This window comes from Rhinopithecus roxellana, chromosome 17 (assembly GCF_007565055.1).
Source record: "Rhinopithecus roxellana isolate Shanxi Qingling chromosome 17, ASM756505v1, whole genome shotgun sequence".
In the NCBI taxonomy this organism is placed as follows: domain Eukaryota; kingdom Metazoa; phylum Chordata; class Mammalia; order Primates; family Cercopithecidae; genus Rhinopithecus; species Rhinopithecus roxellana.
This window is the reverse complement of record NC_044565.1, coordinates 70,467,228-70,493,600: the sequence shown is the minus strand read 5'-3', so window position 1 is coordinate 70,493,600 and position 26,373 is coordinate 70,467,228. Positions and strand designations below refer to the sequence as shown.

At 41.3% G+C, this 26,373-nt stretch overlaps 1 protein-coding gene across 1 annotated transcript in view; it reads right to left on the bottom strand.

Annotated features, from left to right (window-relative positions):
- Positions 1-26,047, bottom strand: part of LOC115894175 (phospholipase B1, membrane-associated-like) — a 47,071-nt gene extending 21,024 nt beyond the window's left edge. The window contains exons 1-4 of the mRNA XM_030920523.1: positions 25,993-26,047; positions 5,174-5,235; positions 3,567-3,639; positions 2,357-2,415 (exon numbers count right to left, since the gene is read on the bottom strand). Of these exons, the coding sequence (XP_030776383.1) occupies positions 2,357-2,415; positions 3,567-3,639; positions 5,174-5,235; positions 25,993-26,047 (249 nt within the window). The remainder of the gene's footprint in view (positions 1-2,356; positions 2,416-3,566; positions 3,640-5,173; positions 5,236-25,992) is intronic.
- Between the last annotated feature and the right edge of the window lie 326 nt (positions 26,048-26,373).

Genomic DNA, 26,373 nt, shown 5'->3' with positions numbered 1-26,373 from the left:
AGGCAAGTTCCAGAGAGATAGCAACTGGTTATTTGAGAAGAAGGGAAGGTGGAAGACAGGTCCAGGGTCTCTGGGAACACTGAGTGGATCGGCATTGTGCATGGAGTGGTGGGCTGGGGTTTGCAGCTACAAGGGGAAAGGGCTGAGGTTCCAGGGAGTGCAGGCTGCTGCAGGGATAGTGGAGTACGCTGGGAGGGTATCATGGGAAGGGGAGTGAGGAAGGGGACTCTGGGGGAGCAAGGAGAGTATCCTGGTTCAGGCGTGGGAGGTGCAGTAGGGCTCCGGGCAGGTTGGAGACTGATAAGGAAGTGCTCTGTCCAGCTGGGGCTGCCAAGATTGGGGGCAGTAAGGCTGTGGAACTTTGCTAAGACCAGGAGAGGGGCTGTGGGGCAATGTTGACATTCTCCTCTGCTCTCCAACCTTCTGCTCTCCAGATCCCTCTTTCTCTGTTCGTCCCTTTCTCGTCTATTGCTATTTCTTTCTTTCTCCCTTATTTGACCATATAAAATATACCACTTAGAATTTATTAACAACAAACATATGAAAAGATGCTCAACATACTAATCATCAGGGAAATGCAAATCCAAACCACCATGAGACATCACCTCATACCCACTAGGATGCCTACTATTAAAAACCAACCAACCACAACCAACTAACCCCAGAAAATAGGCATTGGTAAGGATGTGGAGAAATTAGAACCCTTGTGCACACTTGCTGGGAATGCAAAATAGTGCAGTCACTATGGAAAATAGTATGGTGATTTCTCAAAAAGTTTAAAAAATAGAGTTACTGTATGGTCCAGCAATCCCACGTCTTGGTGTATATATCCAAAAGAAATGAAAGCAGGGACTCGCACAAATATTTGTACACACAAATTCACAGCAGCATCGTTTGCAATAGCCAAGAGGTGGAAGCAGCCCAAGGGTCCATTGACAGATGAATGAATACATGAAATCCGATACAGATGTACATGGAAACATCATTCATCCTTAAGAAAGGAAGGGAAATCTGGCATATGGATGAACCCTGAGGACATTATGCTAAGTGAAGCCAGTCACAAAAAGACAAATACTGTATGATTTCACTTATATGAAACATAAGTATATGATTTCATTTTTTTTTTTTTTTTTTTTTTTTTAGATGGAGTTTTGCTCTTGTTGCCCAGGCTGGAGTGCAATGGCATGATCTTGGCTCACTGCAACCTCTGCCTCCTGGATTCAAGCGATTCTCCTGGCTCAGCCTCCCGAGTAGCTGGGATTACAGGTGCCCACCACCATGCCTGGCTAATTTTTTTGTATTTTTAGTAAAGATGGGGTTTCACCATGTTGACCAGGCTGGTTCCAAACTCCTGACCTCAAGTGATTTGCCCACTTCAGCCTCCCAAAGCTCTGGGATTACAGGTATGAGCCACCACACCTGGCCAGTTTCACTTATATGAGGTACCTAGAACTGCCAAAACAGAGAAGGAAAGTAGAATGGTAGTTGCTGGGGGCTCTGAGAAGAGGAGAATGAGATGTTATTTCATGGGCAGAGTGTTTCACTTTCACAAAATGAAAAAGTTCTGGAGATCAGTTGCACAATAACGTGAATATATTTAACACTAGTGAACTATACACTTACAGATGGTAAATTTTGTGTTCTATGTATTTACCACAATTGCAAACAAAATTTAAAAAGTTATTTACAAAGATCGGTGTATTTTTTAAAATTTACAAAGCAGGTAAGAAAATTTCTTTAAAAATTTAAAAGATTATTTTTAATATTCTGTATGATCTTTGATTTAATGTATTAATGGATTTAATTTATTAATGGGAAACTCCAAAAGTTTCCTCACCTTGATGTAAAGAGAGGCATTCCTTTTATTGTAAAAAAATAAACAGATTCTGCTGGGGGCGGTGGCTCATGCCTATAATCCCAGCACTTTGGGAGGTGAAGGTGGGCAGATTACCTGAGGTTGGGAGTTCAAGACCAGCCTGACCAACATGGAGAAATCCCATCTCTACTAAAAATACAAAATTAGCTGGGCGTGGTGGTGCATGCTTGTAATCCCAGCTACTCGGGAGGCTGAGGCAGGAGAATCACTTGAACCCGGTAGACAGAGGTTGCGGTCAGCCAAGGTTACGCCATTACACTCCAGCCTGGGTGACAGAGTGAGACTCTGTCTCAAAAAAATAATAAAAAAAAATAAAATAGAATAAAATAAAGTAAAAAATAAAGATTCAACCTCCTGGATTTATCCAGTTCACATATACTCTTCCAAAATGAAACGTTCTGCCCAATTACCAGGAGCCCCATTCAGAGGATCATCAGTACCAAACTCTGTCTCTTGCCCCAAGCTACTTCAAATACTCACAACTTCCAGATTGCCAATGGCTGCCACAAATTTAATATCAGAAGGCTTCAGAGAGTGAACTGTGGAGACAAGAACCCATATAGGAAGGTCAGATCTACATTCCCCATGATGTCGGCCAAGGATACCTTATGGGAGAGGAGACTCACATCCCCCAGCCCCTGGACAGCTGCGGAGGTACAGTCTGTTGGCCATGGAAGTGGAATGCCAAAGACCACGCAGTGCCTGGGAACCCTAGGAATCCTGCCAGAAAGACACTTGCTCCTCTCTGGGAACCACACTGTTAACTGGACTTGAGCCGTCCAAACAGGTGACCCATGGAAGGTCACTCATGGCCCTCATTTTCCCCTCACCTGGACCCCATTCTGCCTCTCACTTTCTTCTGTGCCATAGCCCTGCATTTCTGGGTCACCATGAATGAGAGGACAAGACATTAAGATTAAAACTACCTGGTTACCAAAAGGATCACTTTAGCTTGAAGATTACCAGAGAATAGCATTCAAAGCCTGTGAACACATATCCACACCAGATGCAAGCTGTATGCAAATGCCATACAAGGAAGTCTCCTGGACCCACTGGAGTCACTGGCATTTTTAGCAATTAAGTCTCCCTAGAAATCACTGATCATACTCCCTGGTCAGGTTACGGATCATTTACATGTAAGCCACCTAAAGATGACATTTCCTTAAAAGTGCATCAATTTCTTTTTCAACCTGAAGTCCCTATATAACAGCAAGAATAGCATGCTTAAATGAAAACCCCAGTCAAGGCAGAATAGTACAAACATAAATCTATTAAATACGGTCTGTAATGCAGCCTCTCAATGTGATAAAGCCAGGGAAGAAGGCCCACTCAAGAGAATTCATAGCATCCGGGTCATTAGACAAACCAGCCATTGTGGGGAAAAAGGTCCGGAGCTGCCATTGGGCTACATTGCAAGAATAGAGAAGCCACATGAGTGGCTGTAACTCAGAGTTCCCACAACACCATCCACCCACAGGAAGGCAAGATCCTGGAGATTACCCTCGTCCAAGCAAGCCACCATGGAATTATGACAGATGATTGGGAACTCATCTGTCACACAGGGATTGAGGATAAGGAAGAGGGGACTTGAAGGGCCAACAGGTACAAGAGGAATAGGGTTAGAGCCTCTGCTGGCCACTTCAGAGAGAAGATACCAGGCTTTTCCTGCTTATGGCCAAGGGTCACATACCTGATTCAGAAGGCATATTCACTCCTAATTTATTTGGGTTGCATGGGAATGGAGAATTCTTCAGGGTCTGCAACTGAAAACAAACATCAGAAACATCAACTGCCTTGTATAGAAATATTGCAGATCCTGAAAACTTGGTATAGAAATGATCACGTACTCATTCTATCTAGGCTCAAAATCTAGAAACAGTAATTGCCCATAGTCATTTTCTCCTAACCCCATACCCAGTTCATCTGGTAAAAGGGGACATAACTCTATTGACAATGACTTTAACAGGTGGCAAGAATGTCTCAGAACACTGGAGTAGAGAGGGAAGAAAGATGATGAAGAAGAATGAGAAAGTTCTGGAAATGGGGCTGGGCACAGAGGCTGAGGCAGGAGGATCACTTGAGATCAGGAGTTTGAGACCAGCCTGGCTAACGTGGTGAAATCTTGTCTCTACTAAAAATACAAAATACAAAAATTAGTGGTGGTGTGTGTCTGTAATCCCAGTTACTTGGAAGGCTGAGGCACAAGAATCGCTTGAACCCGGGAGACGAAGGTTGCCGTGAGCTGAGATCATGCCACTGCCCTCTAGCCTGGGCAACAAACAGAGCAAGACTCTGTCTCAAAAAAAAAAAAAAAAAAAAAGAGAACATTCTAGAAATGGATGGTGGTGATGGTGGCACAGTAATGTAAAGTACTTAATGCTACTGAATTGTGCGCTCAAACATGGTTAAAATGATAACTTTTGTGTATATTTGACCAGTGAAAAGAAGTAATTAAGAAAAGACTCAGGATACCTTGACTAAAACAAGAAAAAACAATCAATCCCATGCTATATTTTATATTCCATGCTACATTTATCTACTTTTCATCTTTTAATTTGATAACTTATACAAAAGTAAGTATATGAGGCATTATGTTTATTTGTTGCCAAAAACTGGGTACATTTGAAACTGAGAGATTCTCATGTCCCTACCAGTGTCCTGAGCCTGGAGGAAGGACTTGGTGACCAGTGCTCAGGTCCTCAAGACCACCTGGACCTCTTCAGCTGCTGGTACTGAGTCCGGGGCAGCTTCTGCTTTTGTGAATACCATGGAAGGCTCTGGGAAGGGAGATTGTGTCTTTTCCCCAAAAAATTGAGAGTGGAAGGGGGGAAATACTCCAACAGGGAAAAACATGCAGTAAATGAGGTGACTGAGGACATCTGACATCACAAGAAGACACAGTTTCTCTTGAAGTACTGATTACAGTAAGAAACCACAGCATTTACTCTCAGCCCTTATCTTATGGATGTTCTGGGAAGACCTCCCCCAGATTCCTTCAGATAACTCCCAACATCTGCTTCAAGGTTCACGGAGATAACAAGCCCATTTATAACTCCTTCTGGACACTTCTGGGAACCGCCCATTCAGTATGCAGGGAAGATAAGCTCCAAATTCCAGGACACACACTCTGCTGGACACCCCGGCTGTCCATGGGGGAAGCAGTTCATCCAGCCCATTCCCTCAAGGCCTCAGGAAGGGGCCTGTCAACTTGCACCAAAACTTGGGTTTACCCACTATAAGGAAAATCTTCCCTCTCCCCTCCACAAACACGTACCTCCCACCAGGCAAAGCCCTTACCTCTGGCCATAGCTGCCCTTCCAGTGTATTCTTTCCAAAAGAGGTATGGATCTGAGGGGTCCCTGAAAGAAGGAAGAAATAGTTCAAGTTATTTAGCTGGAATTAACTCCCACCCAAATTTGTAGCTTTCATGCCCTTCCTCCCAGCCATATCTATGTGCCCAGCTCAGTAATGGCCCTTGTGTTAGGGAAGCCCAGATTCTCTTTGTCCAGCTATCCCCTCCATTGGGTGGGACACCATGCTTCCATTAACACAACCATTTAGGGCAGAATCCCCAGGTTAAAAAGCAAAAGTGTTACCTGGGAGGGGTCGGCAATAACATTACACCATGCCCAAGCACATTACCACAGATTGCTTTTTGGGCTCCTTAGCAAAGGGTAGAACCCACAAAGAAAGTAATGTCAGACAAACAGTTATTGTTGTTGCAGATTCAAGACAAAGCAGGGAAGGTAAAGGATGTTATAAAATAGTTTGAAGGGTAATGTGATCTTAGGAGAAGAGCTAATCACAGGATTCCTAGCAGCCATGACTGTACTAAGTACCCGGATAGGGGCTGTATTGAGGGGTCTTGCTGAACATGAGGAATAAGGGGAAGAAAAGGCAGGTAGGGAGATGGCAAAGACACTGACCTTCTCCCAGCTTACTTTTAGCCAGTCTTTAAAAATATTTACTATTTTTTACTTTTTAAAAGTAAAATTGACTTACAATAAATTAAATTCATTTTAAGTGTACATGTAGATAAGTTGTTCCATGTTTTTTAACTACACAAACTATAGTAGTTTTAAATTAACAGCACCCTAAATTTAAAAAGGGGAAAAAACCACCCACAATGCTACTACTTTTACAATCAAAAGTGATTTTGTTTGTTCACTTTTTTCATGACCATAATCAGGCACATATTTTATTCAGTTATAATTTGTGTGCATGCAAATTTGTATCCTGCAAACTTCCTTTGACGTATCATGAGCATTTTTAATGTCGTTATATAATTGTGATGCTTATTTCAATAGCTACATGATACATCAATGATAATGAGATTTAATCACAGGTCAGTGTACCTTACGTCCTCTGACTTCTCCCCACCCAATGCCTGCCCAGGGTACATACTGCTTATAAAGACATGCGATACAAAAACCCCCAAACAACATTAGCAATGCCAAAAGGAATTCTGACTTGGGCGAGAGGGCTTGATTTCTTTTCCACCACAGCCTTCTTCTGCAGCTTTACTTTTTTGACCCTGAAAATAATTTACCTAGAGTTTCATGAGGAGCAACAGTATATTTCCATTGTATGCTCCCTGTGAGATCAGGCATCGATTTCCATGTTAGAGCTTGCACAAGGAATGATGACTGGAATTCGCCTCCAGATCTCAGTGATTCCTTTGAAATTCCCAGAAGCAAGCTTTCTGGGCAGAAAGGGCCACATGACGGGAAGGCATAGAGGTGTGGACAAGCACAAAATGCTGGAAAAGGCTGGCATAGGGGTAACTGGAGGCCAGGGAAGTGGTGGGCAGGGGGGATGAGGCTGCACAGAGTAGCTAGGCTGGGGAGCCACAAATGCCAGGCTAGTCCATGAGCAACAGGGAGCTGTGACCAGTCTCTGAAAAGATGATTTTAAGGTAATCATCACTCCAGGGGGAGTGGGATGGAGGAGTTAGCAGGGCAGAGATTTGAGACTATTTTGGTAATTTTCTTTCTAAGCCAGGATAAAAATGTAAATGGTAGCCAACACAAATACAGTTTCTATGTGCCAGGCACTGTTCTAAACACTTATGTGAACTAATTCATTTAATCCTCATGACAACTTTATGAGATAAACGCCATCATCTCCACTTTACAGACAGAAAACTGAGGGCCCAAAAGGTTAAATGGCCTTTTAAAAGGGGGCAAGGCATAGTGGCTCATGCCTGTAATCCTAGCACTTTGGGAAGCGGAGATGGAATGATTACTTGATCTCAGGAATTTGAGACCAGCCTGGGCAACATAATGAGAATCCATCTCTAAAATATATATATATATATGTATATTTAAAAAATATGACATTGCTAGCAAATGGTGATGGTGGGGTTTGAAAACAGGCAGTCTGGCTCATCTGACTCCATGAGCCACGCTTGTAACCAAAAAGCTAAGTGTAAGCCACATGCCCAAGGTCTAGACCAGGGCCAGCAGACTTTTTCTGTATAGGGCCAGATAGTCAATATTTTAGATTTTACTCACCATATGGTCTCTACTGAAACTACTCAACTCTGCTGCTGTAGTGTGAACGCAGCCACGAACAATATGTAAACAAATTAAATTTATTTATGATGACTGAAGTTTGAATTCCACATAATTTTCATGCGTCACAAAATATTCATTTTATTTTTTGGAACCATGAAAAAATGTAGCAACCTTTGTGGATATCAAGAAACTGATTCTAAAATTTATATGAAGAGGCAAACGACCTAGAAGGGCCAACGCGATACTGAAGAAGAACAAACTTGGAAGATTGATACTATCTGACTCCAGGATTGACGATACAGCTACTGTGATCAAGACAGCGTGACTGGCAAAAGAATAAACTAGATCAATGAGACAGAATACAGAGCCCAGAAATAAACCCACATAAATAGAGTCAACAGAGCTTTGACTAAGGAGCAAAGGCAATATCACAGAGAGGAGACAGTCTTTTCAACAAATGGTGCTGGAACAACCATTTTTTAATTAAAAGAAAATCACTCCTCAAAAGCTTTTGGACCCCTTTTTAAATAGTAGTATTCTAAAACAAATTTTATGACAGCTAATCTATTCAGCACTCTATTATAAAGTTTTAAAAAATGAATTAAATAAGCAGAAGATCTAACCCAGTGCCTGTACAAAGTATATGTCGAAATATGTTAATTATGATGAAAGATGCTCTCATTTGATTATCAAAACAATCCAGGGAAATAGATGGCATTATTAGTATAATTTTAAAGCAGCAAAAGTTTTCGATGTTGTTTAGAGGGTTGGGTCTGGGTCCAGAGTTTACTGCTCACTCCAGAATTCAAAGGTTTTAATGAGGCTCAAAAGAGGATGTTTCTGAAGACAACAGGTGTATCCCCACATTTTTTCCTGAAACTGTTATGGAATCTTCTAGGTCTTTTATTTTTTTCTGCTGCACTCCCGCATTCTGTTATGCACTCCCACACTCTGTGGTGTGTGTGTGTGTGTGTGTGTGGGTGTGTGTGTGTGCGCGCGTGCGTGTGTGCAGGCACATGCTTATGTGTGTCTATTGAAAATTATAAAAGCAGCAAGAATTTGAGAAGTCAGGACCCCAAAGAAAAAGTAAGTAAAGAGAGTGGGCTCAGCATTTGATACCAGTTTTATCCTTGAAGCATTTGTCAAATCATGAGTAACAGAAATCAGCAGCCAAGAGGCTAAGATACCGCGCAGAGCTTCAGGCAGTTTAATGGAACTAGGGGAAAACACTGAGTTCAGCATACATCAAGGAGGAGGGACCCTGATGAATATTGCAGGCTTTCAAGTGGAACCTAAAACAGATCTTTGGAGTAGGGATAAACTAGAAATGGGCTGATCTGTAAAAAGTCTAAAGACCAGACTTGAATCAGTTTGATTCCTGATTAGATAAAAATGATCTGTTCCTCCCTAACTGCCTGCCAAAAGCAAGAGGAAAACCTTTATGGATGAAAATACTACCAGCCAGAGCATGAAAATTATCTAATTTTTTATATACAATGCCTGGCTTTCCATTAAAAAATTTCCAGGAGACAACATTAAATAAACCAAAGCCAAGAGAAAATTTAAAAACAACAGACAACAGATTAGTGAAAAGCAGTGGACTAATATGGAAATAAATGAAGGAAATCCACAATCTTTTCAGCTCAATGTTTCGTACCCAGTTACAACAAGAGGTGGTCAAATCAGAAATTTGGACAATGGGGCAATCTAGGAAATAAGAAGTACTGAGATATGCTCCTCACATATCCCTGAGTAACTGGAAATTGATGTATGTGCCAGAAAGACTGAAAGAGCCACATGTAAATCTAAAACCAAGAGAGACTTAAGAATTGGCTACAACTTTGTGCTCATTCTCTAACCTACACACACAGCAAGCAACAGAACCTTATAGTCTCAAGGTGTTTGAACATAACCTCTGTCCAAATCATTGACTGATCACTAAACCATGCAGACTCAGGGGTGACTCCTAGGATGCCAGGCCAAAAAACAAAAACAAAAATAATAGGAGAGAGAGAGAAAGAAAAAAAAAAGAAAGAAAAAAAAATCTGAGCAAAGACATCAGTGGTTAGCTGCACACAATGAGAGAGACAGATTTCACAGTTTAAGTCCAGGCAAGTTATTAAAAAACAAACTAATGACCCTCAGAAAAATAAAACAGAATCCAGAATTGCTATGTTTGATCAAACATGTCTAGTCTTCAAACAAAAGTTACTAGGCATGCCTTGATATTGAAACAACCGTCCCATATGAAGAAAAAAAGCAATCAATGGAAACTGAGTTGACACAGATGTTGGATTTCACAGGCAAAGTCTTCAAAGCAGCTATTATATGTGTTTGAATAATTAAATAAAGCCATGATGACAATGACAACAAATAGAAGTGATATAAAATGGAAATTCTGGAGTTGAGAAGTACACTAACTGAAAAGAAAGATTCACGAGGTGGGTTCAGCAGCAGGCTTGAGAAGACAGAATAAAAGATCAGTAAACTTAAAGATAGTAAGTATATTTCTAAAAAATACAGAGGAAAAAAGATTGAAGAAAAACAGAACCTCAGATCTGTGGACAGCGTCAAACATACAAACATACATGTAATATGAGCCCCAGAAGAAAAAGAAAGACAGAGATGGGGTAGGGCGGGGGAAGGCAGGAAATGATTTAAAGATAAAATGGCTAGGCTGAGGTGGATGGATCACCTGAGGTAAGGAGTTCGACACCAGCCTGGCCAACATGGTGAAACCTCATCTCTACTAAATAATTTTTTTAAAAAAGTTAGCCAGGCATGGTGGTAAGTGCCTGTAATGTCAGCTACTTGGGAGGCTGAAGCAGGAGAATTACTTGAACCCAGGAGGCAGAGATTGCAGTGAGCCAAGATCACACCATTGCACTCCAGCCTGAGCAACACAGTGAAACTCCATCTCAAAAAAAAAAAAAAAAAAAAAAAGATAAAATGGCTGAAAACTTCCCAAACCTCCCACATTTGATGAAAAATATTAAACCACAGATTCAGCAAGCTGAAAGAATGTTAAGTAGGATAAGCACAGAGACTTTTACTTACACGCATCAACTATAATAGTCTATGTATCTAGGTATAGTTCTAAAACCAAAGAAAAAATGTTGAAAGCAGCTGGAGTAAAATTCTTCAAGTACAGGAGACCAATCTTAAGATCAGACTGACTTCTCATCAGGAACAATGGAAGTCAAAAGGCAGTAGAATGACAGGCAAAATTCCAAAAGGAAAATGATCCCAGTTGGGACGTTGGTGATGTAAAAAGGAATGAAGTACAGAAGAATAAATATGTAGGTAAACCTAAAATAATATTTACTGTACAAACTGTAGACCAGCAAACTATGGCCCATAAGTCAAATCTGCCCACAGCCTATTTTTATATGACCCTGTAGATAAGAATCGTTCTTAAATTTTTAAAGGGTTATTAGAAAAAACACAAAGAATATGATATAAAATATATGTGACTCATAAAATCTCAAATATTTACAACCTTGCCCTTTTCAGAAAAAGTTTGCCAACCCTAATATAAATAAAAAATAATATATTTTAGAGTTTAAGATATGAAACAAATTGCTTTGTGGGCAGATTTGGATGGAATAAATGGAGTTAAACTGTTATAAGATTTTCCCCTTATCTGGGAAGTGGTAAAAGTACTGATTTATACTAGACTTTAATAAGTCAAGGGTGCATGTTATCACTTTAAACACCAAAATAATGATGAAAATTGTATAATCCACAAGCTAGTGTTGGGCAGGATGGGGTGGTGAAACCTAAACCATAAAAATACTTAATCCTAAAGGAGGCAAGATATCAGGGGAAGGCCAGGCACAGTGGCTCATGCTTGTAATCTCAACGCTTTGGGAGATCGAGGTGGAAGGATTACTTCAGCCCAGGAATTCGAGACCAGCCTAAGCAACATGGTGAAACCCTGTCTCTACAAAACACACACACACACAATTATCTGAGTGTGGTGGTGCATGTCTGTAGTCCCAGCTACTGAGGAGGATCACTTGAGCCGAGGAGTTTGAGGTTTCAGCGAGCCATGATCACATCACTGCACTCCAGCCTGGGTGACAAAGTGAGACTCCATCTCAAAATAAAAGAAAAACAAAGGAAAAGAAAAAAGAAAAAAAAATAGCAGTAAAGAACACAAAACAGGTAGGGTGCATTGAAACATAGATATTATATTTAAACAGAAGCTGAGGAGGGTGTATGAGAACTTCCTTCAGGATCTGATAGGTCGGATGCCAAGTGGGCTGGCCTTGTTCCATGTGGCTCTCAAATCAGGACTAGACCAGTGGAAGCAAGTTGCCCCTTGGCAGAATAGCCGGAGCTACCCAAACAAGAATGGGCTGCGAGGGCACTGGTCCAAGTAGAGAGTGGGGATCGTGAACATGTGGCACATACACCAGGCAGAGGTTAAGAGCTTGGAAATCCTTGGTCTGATCAACTTCTCCAAGCCTTACTTTCCTCACCTGTAAGGTGAGGTTGATAATGCCTGCCCCATGGAGTTGCATGAGGATTAAATGCATGTAAACATCCAGCACAGTGTCTGACTCACGGAAAGAACTCAGTAATTGTTAGTTACACTTATAATTTCAGCATCTGAGAGTTGGTTGGCATACACCATCTTTTAGATCCTTTCAGCCTCAATATTCTGGAATTTCTTCACATAACTAAATGCTCAGGAGTTCATGTTTTTACCTTGATGATGTGAGTCATCCATGACAGCTGCTCTGGGGTATCACAATAAAGCTGTTCCTGGGATCTAAATGTTAAGCGTCCAGACCTGAAGATCCAAAGGGAAACCTGGTGCCTCTTGGTTCTGGCCCCACTAACTCTTGGAGCGGCATGAGCCCTCACTCTAGTTCTCTGCTTTCACCAGCTACAGTGCGTGTTCCCACAGTACCCCAAGGCACTGTGGAAGAAATTACTGAATCTCTGTGGCATCATCAAACCCCAATCATGGAATCCCAAGGGAACCTTCCCCTTTTTGAAAGGCTGTTTTAACATCAAGCTCATGGATATATGAAGGGTTTTGAGCTCTTTGAAAAATTCCCACCTGAGTCAGGGCAGTCAGGGGAAAAAAACAAGTACTTTTCCATCCTGATGGGAATGCAAGAGAAAAACACTTGTGCATGCTCTGAGAAACAGCTTTGGCTGAGATCAGTCATCCAAGTTGGACAGAGCTGTGACCACTGGGGTCCGGAACCAACAAAGCACCATGGAAACATGAGGTCTTGGCAAGGTAAAACCACATGTGCTTCTCCCTTAGCGGGGTACCTTCTAAAGCAGTGGCTCTCAGTCCATCACCTGCTGCCTAGCCCCCAAATACAGAGACTTAGATTTGACTGGCTTGGTGGGGCATGGGCATGCTGTGCATGAGAGTTTTTTAAAGCCCCTCCAGTAACGTTCACGTGCTTCCAAGGTTAAAAGCCTGACTCTACAAGGAAACCCAACTTGTGTTAGTCCAACAGCTGACCACATATGGGTGGGGTGATTTCAAAAGCAAAATTAAAGCAGGGCATGCTCTCTTAATTTATAGATTTCCTTGATGTTTGTATACTTATGATGTGTCTGGAGTGCGATTTTCTAGCCCCTGTCCCTTCCTTGAGGGAATACAGCCATTTCACGACCTTGATTAAACATCGAATCTATCTGAACACTGACTTCCTCATCTATAAAATGTGAATAGGACTAGCTTCCCTGTCTTCTTCATGGGGTTGTTATGAGGATCAAAGAACTGGAAAGGGTTGTATAAGTGAGAGAGGGCCATACACAAGGGAGAGGTGACTTGTCTTCCTGGATGAAAGGAAGAAGTATCTCCTAGACATCAGGGAGGACTTTCAAGGTCAACTTATGTGGCACTGAGGTCACTCTTCAGTGCACATTAAATTCCTGGGCTCTTTGAAAAGTTGTAATGCTCTCACTGTGACCTTAGGGGCAGGGTTTATGACCTTTTTGGCATTTTTACAGGCTCAGAGGGCCATAAGTGCATGCAGACCACACCAGCAAGGGTGTGGACAACACTGCTCTCCACTAAGCACTGAGCTGTGCTGGTGAGCTTGGAAGGGGAGGGCCCAAGTCAGCCAGTGTCATCCCCTGCATGGTTTTGAATGATAAGCAGGTCCTGTGAGTGACTACGTGCTCCACTGCACAGGGTAGCTGTAAGCTATCACCCTATGTGACCTACAGGGACTGTAGGATGCTGCATGGACCTGTGAGCGGGTGCTGGATGTGACTAGCTGTGGATGCTGAGTCAGAAAACCATGAGTCATGCCTCGCTGGCTGCTCCATTAAAATTCCAGGTGCTCTAAGGCGTACAGGATGTTAGCACAGCGTCCTGTCAGTGTGGTGCTTGGCTAGTCACATGCTGCCACCAGTGGACGGTGAGAATGAGGAACAGAGAACCCTTCTGAGGTAGCTGGGTTGACCTCTGAATATATGTCTCAGAATTCTAGAGTAGATGAGGTGAGCAGACCTTCAAGATCATCTTGTTTACTAGATCCAGAGAGGCTAGCGAACCTGCCAAAGGCTATTCAGCAAGGTACGAACAGAGTCATGTATAGAACTGGATTCTCCTTAACCTAGTCAAGTACGCTTTCCCTGAGACCAAAGTCTTTTAGAAAGTATAGAAAGACTTATTACATGTGTTGTCTTCTATCCCGAATTTCCAGAAGAAATCTATTGTTTTGCCCTGTCTGTAGATCAGTATTTCCAGCTGTCTTTATTACCATTAGTCATCCTAGATTTACCATCAGGAATACTGGCCAAAGAATGATTTAGGATCAACAATGTCACAACCTTTGGGTAGACACAACCTCTAGTCTGATTACAAAAAACATTCGAGATGGCTTCAAAAGTCTCAAACCACAATTAAATACTCTGTCCTGTGCTGATGGTCCCAGAGAGACCTCACCACCAATCACAGACCTCATTCCAGCCAGAGACCAGTGCATCCTCCTGTCTCCATCCCCTGATGCCCACAGATATCCAATATTATACACCCTGTGCCCCAAGAGAGGGAAGCAGTCCCAACAGGAAATAACATATTCAAAGTTTACTTGTAGTTTTGCCCTTGGCCTCAGACAAGGGGATGCCTTACTTTTAGATCACATTTTCTTCAACTTCCTCATGGGATTGCTATGGTTGGATGTGTACTCTAAAGTTCACATGTTGGAAACTTGATCCCCAATGTAGCGGTGGTAGGAGGTGTGACCTATAATAGGTGACTAGGTTCTGCCCTCACAGATTGATTAATGTCATTATTGTGGGAGTGGATTTGTTATAAAAGGATGAGTTTGGCCCCTTTTGTCTCTCTCTCTTTCCCTCATTTGCCCTTTTGCCTTCTGCCATGGGATGGCACAGCAAGAAGGCCCTCACTAGATGCCAGCCCCTCAATCTTGGACTTCTCAGCCTCCAGAACCATGAGACTATAAATTTCTGTTCATTATAAATGGCCCAGTCTGTGGCATTATAGCAGCACACTACAGACTAAGATAGGGACAGCTGAGGCCAACCCAGAGCCAGGAAGGAGCAACCTGCAGAAGACAGTCCCATAGTGAAGATGAACAAGCAGACCTTAATGATGGCAGGTTCCAGAGCCCTGACTCCTCCTATACTGATGTCTTCCACAGTCAGCAGCAGCTTTAGCTTCGCCTCAGCCACCATTGGCCAGAACTTTAAACAGGACCAGGGATTCGTCAAAGCTGGATGGTGGCAGGTGTGTTAATCAGTGAACCCCAACAGGAAGGGAGTCTCAGGAAGGGAGACCATCAGGAAGGTCTCCTCCCAGAGACAACTGGGAAGTAGTTGTGTGAAGGAAGGGAGGCTTAGAACCACTCATTCTCAGAGATGCAACAATGCAAAAGGAGATGGTGGCCTAAAGCATGAAGAAAAGCACTCACCTTTCCTAGAGCCCAGCAGTATCCCTGCTGGGCCCCTTCCTATGATCCAGGGCTCTGTTCACCAAGGTGGTGCCTCTTTTGACTCATGACCTTTTATGTCTGGAGCTGGAGGACTCATCTTGCCCAAAATACCACTTGCATCATGCCACTCCCCTGTTAGAGAACCTTCTATAGCTCCCCATTTCCCACTACAGCAAATTAAAATTCCAGGCTTGCTGCATGATCTTAGGCCGGTCACTCCATCAGTTTAGTTTTTGTAAATGTAAAATAAAAGATTTGGTTTCAATCATTTTAGAAGTCTCTTTAAGCTAAAAGGCACTCTGAAAAATCTCCATTCTCCTTGCACTGGGGTTTAATTGTCCTACCTTAACTCCTCATTTTGCCCCACACCAACCCCACACTCCAGTTCAGCCAGCCTGCTCCTGCTCCTCAAACCCATCATGCCACGCCCTCCCCTCGCCTGCCCTCTCTCCTCCTTGGTGTTTATCTCAGTCCCACTCACCCTTCTGTGAGCAATTGAGTTTCACCTCCCACATGAGATTCCTCCAGCCCACATTCATCTCTCAGCTCTCTGAATCCTATTGCTTTTATTACAGCTGCTTGCACCTATTTTGGTGCTTAATTCTTCTCCAGTGATTTTATGCGGATCCGTTTTCTCTCCCCAGAGGGTTCTTTAACATTTGATTTAGTAACTACCAGCCAAGCACAGCCCAACTTGGGTTTTTAGAAGGGTGCTCAGACAGTTAATTGACAGTAGCAAAAATGCAACTTGATGAAAATGATGATTGACAATAAAGTCCTAAAAATCTACAAGGCACAGATGACATCCCAGGAAAGTAGAACTTTTGAGCCTCTAGAGAAAACCCCATACCTGTGCTCAGTGTCCAAAGCAGACATTTGGAGACAAGTGTGTGAGTTGAAGTGGGGGGTGGGGATGGGGATGGAGGCATTGGGATGTAGAGTCTAACTCCAGAGATTCGGGGATGGCTATGCCACCAACTAGGTATGTGACCCAAGCAGGTTCTCCCCGATCTTGCATCAATAATTTGAAGGACTCAGACCACCAAAGGTTCTCAAATATCCCTTTCTACTCTTATTTAGAAAGACAGTATTTCTAGAAGCCTTGGGAAAACTTCCTGCAGGAAGGCAAGGAAAACCAACCTTCAGGAAGAACCCTGGGCTGCTGCAAAACCAATGTTACCTAGCTTGTTTTAGTAATGAAAAGGTATCCTTTTCTCATTCAGTGAGTTCACCCAGCTCCCACCGTTGGTTTTGCATTGACAGGCCTGTCATGGGTATGTTACCAAGGCAACAAGTGTTTTTCCCACGGGCATGACAATCTTCTGGGAACTTCTGACCCATTCGAGGAAAATAAAATTCTAGCAAAAATGGTATTTTATTAGATACAATGATTTCTTGCCAACTTGCTTTTGCCAACTGCAGTTTTGAGTTAATGATATTTCAGTTTTATAAGCCAAAACATTCAAAGCAGGAATCTGTTTTCATATGTATTGCTTGTTGAGTCCATTTAAAAGTTTAAATAAAAGTCTAATTTTGGTTCTTCCCTTGAGCTCTATTACATTGTAAGGTGGCAAAGGGTGCTGGCCCTGGATCCAAGCTCAGGACTGACCTCAGCTTCCTGTACTAATTAGCTGGATGATTTTGGACAAGTTACCTAGCTTCTCAGTTTTCTCATCTGTAAAATGGGGAAAATAGCACAGGCCATCTTAAAGTAAGGCTATTATACATGAACTGTGCTTATCATAGAGCTTGGTTTTTCTAGGGAGGCTCACACCATGAATTTAGTTTTAAGTGATCCTCAAATGATAATATCCCCAGTGCCCAACAGAATGAACTTATACCTTCTCTGAAGACACTCACCTTCATCCTAGGCCTCAAAGAATCTCATAAGCACATTTTCAAGGAGTCTGAGCAGCATGCAATCAAAAATAACCAGGTACAGTACATAAAGAAAGTAGATACATAGGAGCAAGAATCAGCAGGAAAACAAAAGAAACAGATCACAAAGACTTTGGATACTGAAATCATCAAAATTGTAAAATTATAAAATGAATTTTTGTTGTTTATTTGTTTTTTGAGACCAAATCTTGCTCTGTTGCCCAGACTGGAATGTAGTGGTGCAATCTCGGCTCACTGCAACCTCTGCCTCCCAGGTTCAAGCAATTCTCCTGCCTCAACCTCCTGAGTACTGGGACTAGAGGCACACACCACCATACCCAGCTAATTTTTGTATTTTTAATAGACACGGGGTTTCACCATGTTGGCCAGGCTGGTCTCGAACTCTTGACCTCAAGTGATCTGCCTGCCTCAGCCTCCCAAAGTGCTGGGATTACAGACGTAAGCCACTGTACCTGGCCCTTAAAATGACTAAGTTTTTAAAAAATAAGACAAACTTGAAGTTTTTATGGGGATCCAAAGTTATTTAATTACCAATTTGGTAAGAAACTAAATGTAAGTTAAGTTTGAAAAATAAAAAAACCAGTTTCCAAACTCTTCAATGATCAGAGTTAAGAGAAAATTAGACACAATTGAAGGAGATTGAATAAACTAGAAGATATATCATAATAAATTACTTAGAATGCAGTATAGAAAGACAAAAAGATGGTAAAGTTGGGAGAGAGGTTAAGAGACATGGTACATGGAGTGAGCAGGCCAAACGCCGTGCTGGCATTCCAGAAGGAAAAGGCAGAAATGATCGAGTAGAGGCAACACTTCAAGAGATACTGGTCAAGAATTTTCAAAACTGATGAAAGTAATCACGCCACAGATTCAGGACACGCTAAAAATGCCAAGCAAGATAAATTTACATAAATGAATGAACTAGAAAACAAACATACAATATAGACAATGGTATATTTTTACAAAGATGGCCACAGCATTTTGTCTCATCCTGTATGCCCTTTTGCAATGTGATTTTTGCCATTCTTCCCATCAAGAGGTGGTGTCTATTTCCTTCACTTTGAATCTAGGCTACTACAGAAACTTGCATTGACCCATAGAAGCAGCAGAAATGACTTTGGGGCCCGGACATTAGAAGGCTTTGTGGCTTCTATTAGTGCTCTTTTGGGACTTTGGGTCCCCATGTAAAGACGTCCAGACTGCGCATACAGAAACAAAGGCCAAGTGGGGGAACACGAAGACACCCAGGTCCCAGTACCAAGTCCCCAGACATCTCATTTGGGGCCCACCAAATCCATCCCAGATGATACTATGTGGAACAGGGATGAGATGTTTCTGCTGAAGTCTTCCCCAGATGCAGGTTCACAGAACTGTGAGTAAATATAATGGTTGCTACTGTAAGTCACTGAGATTTGGGGTATTTTGCTATGCCTCAATAGAGAACAGTGACACAGAAGATCAATAAAAGTCAGGCATGGTGGCTCATTCCTGTAATCCCAACCCTTTGAGAGGCTGAGGTTGAAGGATAGCTTGAGCCTGGGCGTTCAAGACCAGCCTGGCCAACATAGTGAGACCCCACCCCTACAAAAAAAATTTTTTTTAAATTAACAGGTGTGGTAGTATGCACCTGTGGTCCCAGCTACTTGGAAGTCTGAAGAGAGAGGATCTCCTGAGGCCCAGAGGTTGAGGCAGCAATAAGCTGTGATCATGCCACTGCACTCCAGCCTGGACAGCAGAGCGAGACCTTTCTCAAAACATAAATAAATAAATAAAATAATAAATTGGTTTGAAAAAATAATAAAGTGGACAAACTTCTAGTAAGATAAATCATAAATAATCAGTACCAGAAACAAAAAGCAGGACATGACTACAGAAGCTGCAGGTACTGAAGGGATAACAGAAAACCATACACAAATTTTATGCCAAACCACTTGCAAATTTACTCGAAATGGACACATTCCTAGAAAAAAAACCTTCCAAAGTGAATTTAAGAAAAAGAAAACATGACTAATTCTATAACTGCTAAAGAAATTGAAGCAGGAGTCACAAATCTACGGAAAAATAATATTCCAGGCCCAGATGGCTTCATTGGCAAGTTCTACCAAACATTAAAAGGAAAAAAATCCATTATTATTACACACTATTCCAGAAAACAGAAAAATAGGAACACTCCCAAATTCATTGTATGAGACTGTAAAATATTGGTACCCAAATCCAGCAAGGGCAGAGAGAAAAAAGAAACTTACAACTCAATCTCATTCATGAACATATAAGAAAAATAACCTGAAACAACTGTTAGTAAACTAAGCCTAGCAATATAAGGAAAAAAATACACCATGATCAACTAGATTTTATGCCAGCAATGCACAGGATCATTCAGTATTAGCAAGTCTATTAATATAACTCAACATAATAGATCTAAGAGTAAATAATTATATGATTATTTCTATAGATGCTGAAAAGGCCTTTAACAAAATTTAATATGAATTTCTGATTAATTAAAACTCAAGGAGGTATAAATTTATGGTTATTTCCTTAATATGAACACACACACATACATATGCTATGTATGTACGTATGATTCCCAAAGGCCATCATCTAACTGAATAGGAAAATATTCATTTCCCATTGCTTTTTGTAACCTTAAGACCACATGGTCCTTAAAAATATGAAAACATAATCAAATTACATTGTAATAAGATAAATTAAAATATTTCTTACCTGTATCATTTGCAAAAATTCTAAGTCTTGACTGCATGTTTTATTGTCAATATAGCTTTATTGTCAAGCTATGGAAAAATAAGCAATTTCATATATATTGTTGGTAGGAATGAGAACTGGTACAATCTTCACAGAGGTAAATTTGTTACTATCTAACAAATCTATATATGTGTTCACCCTCTGACCTAGAAACCCCAGTTCTAGGAATTTATCCTAAGTTAGATGTATAGCCTAGCATAAGCTGAACTTGAAAAAGATACATGCATATGACTGTTCATGACAGTATTATTTGTCATAGCAAAATATTGGAAACAACCTAATGGCCATGTTGGGAGGCTGGTGGAATATACAATACATATTGGAATATTCTGCAGTTGGAAAAAAATAAAGATCTCTGAACCGATATAGTATTATTTCCAGGACATACAATTAAGTGAAAAAAAATCAAAATGCAAAAAACACGTATAGTAGGTTATCTTGTGTAAGAATAAAGGAAAATAAAAATGTATTTTCTCAAAAGGAAAGAAAGGATATTAAACTGATAAAATTGGTTACCTACAGGAATGATAGAAATGGGATAGAAAGGGTAGGGGAAGGGGATGGGACCTCTCTGAGTACATCGTTTCATATAGTTTTGACTTTCGAACCACGTTAATATTTTATATATTGAAAAAACTTAGTAAAAAGCAAGAATGGAAGAAACAAAATTAAATACAAACAGACACACTTAACTGTATGCCAACTAGGTTATATAATTACACAGAGAGAACAAAAAATAACTCAAGCAATTCTGAACACAATATTTTGATGATACACCCTGAGTGGCATATATTCTAAGGGACAGAAGAAGGGCAAAGGAGTTTTGAAGTTCATTTGTTGTTAGTGGTGTTGTCACAGCAATTCCAGTACTGTGTTGTAGGATTCAGCAAGTGAGTAAACACTGGTGTGTATGTAGCCCAGATTTGCGTTGTGGGTGAAAGACGATACAAATATGGAATGAAAGAGGGAGATGAAAACGTGTAATTCTACCTAAATGAAAGATATCTTTATAAATTCATTGTGTGCTTTTAAAAAAGAAAACTCTATTTCTTAGTTTTGTCACTGAGAAGGCCTACACAATAACACTTCAGCAGCAGCCAACATTCCCAGCACCTGGACTTGGGTTTCTAAATAACACTCCCCTATCAATGGAAGCCTTGAAGAAACAGCTGATTCCAGGTTTGGGATAGAGGAAATACGAGGTTAGCTGGGAAAATCTTGTACCATGAAGTTTAAAAGTGCTTAAAAATTGATAGGGACACAGAAGTCACCTTGAAGAGGCTCTCACTGGCCAAATCTGTCATAACTTGGACATCAAAATGAAAAATAACAGGACTGGATTACAATACACAGGTTAGTAAGAGTCCATAAATGAATTTCTTTTCTTTTCTTTTTTTTTTTTTTTTTTTTGAGACGGGGTCTCACTATATTGCCCAAGCTGGTCTCCAACTCCTGGGTTCAAGCTATCCTCCCTGCTTAGCCTCCCATAGATGAATTTCATATGAAAAAGATAAGACAAAAAGGAGTGGGGAGTTCAGTTAAATATTTTTTAAGTGGGGGAAAAAAGGGAATCTCGTTTTTATGGAGGAAACCCAACTAACAATAGCAGAAGGAAGAAGGAATGATAGAAAAATCACTGTCTTACAATCACCATGGTAAAAATTTAGGCAAGAAATATCAATGGATGCTAAAAAATCCCTGGGAAAAAGGGTAGTCACACAGTCTCACAGTATCTCCCTATGGATGATTTATAAACCACATGGGGAAGGTACCTTCACAAGGGAAAAAGGTCAGGTAGCCGCCACCTTCACCAAGTTATCAAATTTGGCATCACCAACTGGGGGATTCAAGAACATCACTGTTTGTTGTTCACACACAAAAACTAGCTGAAGATGTTCATCGACACAAAATAAACAAAAAGCTGAGAGAACTATTCTTGATGAAAAGAGATTAAAGAGACAGGACAAATAAATGCAATGTGTGGTCTTTGATAAATCTAATAAGCAATGACTGAAGAAATGAACAAAATAATAAAAAGTCAATTTATTTAATTCACAACATTAGCAGATGAAAGGAGTAAGCCATGCAATCATCCCAATAAGTACAGAAAAAGCATTAGATGAATTTCGATACCCACTTCTAATTTTAAAAAATCTCCTAGCAAATTTGGAATAAAGGTTTCTTAATCTCAGAGCATATCTACAAAAAAGCCTTTAGCAAACAGCACAATTACTGATGAGAAGTTAAACATTTTCCTTTTTTTTTTTTTTTTGAGACAGAGTCTGGCTTTGTCACTCAGGCTGGAGTACGGTGGTGCAATCTCGGCTTACTGCTACCTCCACCTCCCAGATTCAAGCAATTCTCCTGCCTCAACCTCCCGAACAGCTGGGATTACAGGCAACCACCATCACGTCTGGCTAATTTTTGTATTTTTGTAGAGATAGGGTTTCACCATGTTGGCCAGGCTGGTCTTGAACTCCTGACCTCAGGTGATGCACCCACCTCAGCCTCCCAAAGTGCTAGGATTACAGGCGTGAGCCACCATGCCCAGCCTAACATTTTCCTTTGGAACTTGGGAATAAGACAAGAATACCTCCAATCATCACCTCTTTGAAAAAAAGAAAAAAATGTGCAGGTACCAGCACAGTAGGGTAAGAAAAAGAAATAAAAGGTATACGGATTGAAGAAGAAGTAACAGCACCGTCATTATTGGCAGGATTATGTGTGTTAGGTTGGTGCAAAAGTGACTGCTATTTTGCCGTTGCTTTGTTACAAAGAAATAGAGCGCTAATCCAGACTTGAGCCTGGATTCTCTGTTTTTTAAAAGGTCAATTGGAACAATGCTATGTGAATTAGCTCTTCTGGTGGGAGCATTAAGCAGCATTAAAAGTAATGGCAAAACAGCAATCACTTTTGCACCAACCTAATAGAAAACCCAGAAGAATATACAGATAAATTATTACAATTTATAAGTTTAGTTGAGTTCAAAATCAACACAAAAATTCGTTTTATTTCTATATATCAACAACAAACATTTTCAAAATAAAAATTTAAAACAAACATTTTCAAAATAAAAATTTACAATAACAAACATTTTCAAACTAAAATTTAAAAACCCTCTTGCCACACAACAAAAATATCTAAACCTATGAATAAATTTAACAAAATACGTCCATGCCTGCAACAGAGAAAACTCTGAGAGGCGTTGAAGATCTAAATACATAGTCATGACTTGAAACACTCAATATTGTAAAGATGTGTATTTTCCCCAACTTGATTCATAGAATTCAAAGTAATCTCTATCAAAATCCCAACAGGTTTTCTCCAGTGACAATTGCCAAGCTGATAGTACCATCTACATGGAAATTCAAAGGCAAGGCACTTCTGAAGAAGAAAAAGTAGGAAGACTTCTTTTCTCAAAAACAGAAGTTAATATAAAGCTACAAAATTAAGACAATGTGTTATTGGCCCTGAGACAGATAAATGAACTAATAGAGCAAAAAAGAGTACTGACAGACGGAAACATGCATGAATCCTTAATGTACAAACAGAGGCAGCTCTTCACAGTGGTAGGGAAACAACTGCTTTTTCAATAAATGGTACTGAGACAACTGGGTATCTGCATTAAAAAAAAAATGAGGGGCTGGATGTGGTGACTCATACCTGTAATCTCAGTGCTTTGGGAGTCCAAGACAGGAGGGTTGCTTGAGCCCAGGAGTTCGAGACTAGCTTGGGCAACATGGTGAAACTCCTTCTCTACAAAAAATACTAAAATCAGCCAGGCGTGGTGGCATGTGCCTGAACAGAATATTTTGATTATATAACCTGAGTGGGTGTGTGGTCCCAGCTACTTGGGAGGCTGAGGTGGGAGGATTACTTGAGCCTGGGAGGTTGAGGCTACAATGAGCCATAACTGCACCACTGCCTTCCAGCCTAGGCGACAGAGTGAGACTCTATCTCAAAAAGAAATAATAATGACAGCATTGGGTTCCTCTCATATACTATTCATAAAAGTCAATCCCAGATGTAGGGGGATTGACTTAAATGAGAAAAGTAAATTTATAAAGCTTTTAGAAGGAATTATAGGGTATCTTCATGACCTTGAGATAGGAAAGAAGTTCTTTAAGATACAAAGAGCACAAACCATAAAGGAAGATTTAAAATACATATACTTAAGAATAAAGGCTGGGCACGGTGGCTCATGCCTGGAATCCCAGCACTTTGGGAGGCCGAGGCAGGCGGATCACTTAAGATTAGGAGTTTGAGACCAGCCTGGTCAACATGGTGAAACCCCGTCTCTACTAAAAATACAAAAATTAGCCAGGCATTGTGGCAGACACCTATAATCCCAGCTACTCCGGAGGCTGAGGCAGGAGAATCACTTGAACCTGGGGGCAGAGGTTGCAGTAAGCCAAAACCAAGCCACTGCACTCCAGCCTGGGTGACAGAGCCAGACTCTGTCTCAAAAAAAAAAAAAAAAAAAAAAAAAAAAAAAAAAAAAAAAAGAGAATATACAAATGGAAATGGTGGGACTACATATGATAACAGAACTCTGAGCCACAGTCGGCAATCGGCCAGCCCAGAGAACCGAACTGCAGCCTCTGCAGCAATCAGCCCAGAATGGTTAGGTTTGGTTAATGACTGCCATCTTCTCTATTTTTTGCTCTGCTTCCAACTCAGGACCACTCAGAGAAAGCCAGATACACTCCCAACTGGATAACTTCAGATGCCCTGCCTCTAGTCAGCTGGTCCCCAGCTCCCTGAAACCAACAACCTCCAACCAGATCAGATCTGAAGATTTCCCTTTTTTTCCACTGTGAAGCTTTCCCGCTCCCCTGCCTGCCTTTGAATCTTGGCCAAACATAAGTTATGTCTTGCTACATCAAGCTCTGAATAAATAGCCTCTGTTTGTCCTCATTTGGGTGGTCTTCATTTATTTACACAAAATTAAGAATTTTGCTCATCAAAAGTCCCCATAGAGTAGGACAAGCTTCAGAGTGGCAGAAGATATCTGTCATATATGCAACCACCAAAGAGCTAGTGTACAGCATATATGGAAACTCCTAAAAAATCAATAGGCAAAAGACTTGAACAGGCACTTCACAAAAGAGAAACTCAAACAATCGATATGAAAACCCTCCTTGGCCTCATTAGTAATCAAGGAAATACAATCATCCTGTTCTGAAGGCATAGCAAGCATCGCCATTCTCCCCCATGGCTCAGAGCAATAACTGACTTGCCCCAGAGGAGCCTCAAGCCTGGATTCAGATCCTAGGCAGGCCCAGGACTCTGTCCCGTGCTCCTCCTCTCTCTCTGGGGAGTCAAGGGCAAGTGCCTTCTCACTCCAGACCCCGTCCTCTCATCTGGAGAAGATGAAAGATCATCTTTAAGGGCCTTTTCAGTGTAAAAGAGTCTGCCTTCCTCTGCAAAGGGAGAGCAAAGGGAAAGTTCAGCACTCTGTTTCGTAGCACTAAAGAATGTAGGCAATCTTTCAGAATTTATCTTCCGGAAATCTGTCTTCCTTTGTCCTTCAGCAAAAAAAAAAAAAAAGAAAGAAAGAAAAAGCTCATAAATAGTAACAGCATTAAATGTGCATTAAATAGTATCAAAATGTGCCTAGTAGTAGTAGCAGTAATATTTCCTTTCTAAGGATGAACAAAATCAAGGTCCAGAGAGGTGGAAGAACTTGCCCAAAGCCACACAGCACAAATAGAATCCAGGTTTTTTTTTTTTCTCGTACCATGGTGCTGCTGCCCGACCACACTTCTCTCCTATCCCAAGATCTGCCTCTCTCCCGGCAGCCTTTCGGACAGGTAACCCTGTGCAGGCATCCTCTGCATCCCATTCTACAGGAGGCAAACCAGGCTTCTTATTCTTGAACTGTACGCTTTGTGCTTTATCTCACCAAAAGCACACAGTCCTTTCACATATCCCTTGCCTAAGCAACATGGGACACCAGCAGGGCTAAACCATTGGTTGTCCTCTGAGCAAAAGGCACACTTACCTTGTCCCAGAAGCAGCAGCAGCTCCAAGAGGAAAACACCTGGCCGCAGCCCCATGCCAGAATGCTCCAGGTGACTCAGGCCTCTGGAAGTGCTGCTCCAGCAGATGAATGGGCTATCACACCTCCTCCTGCTTTTATGCTCCTCCGTGTTCTGATAGTGCACCTGTCATAAATTTTACTGTGTTCACCTTTGAAAGGGGGCAGTGGCGGGCTGTAAATGATAAATATTAACATTTGGGTGGAAGAGTTCTTAAGGCAGATGAGTCAATGATGGGTAACATGTTCTAGTCGTAGACACTGACAGACCAGGGCTGCATAGCTGCCTCCATACAGCCTTCCATGACGGCGAGTGCCCGGAAATTGGCAGTGTTAGGGTCTGCT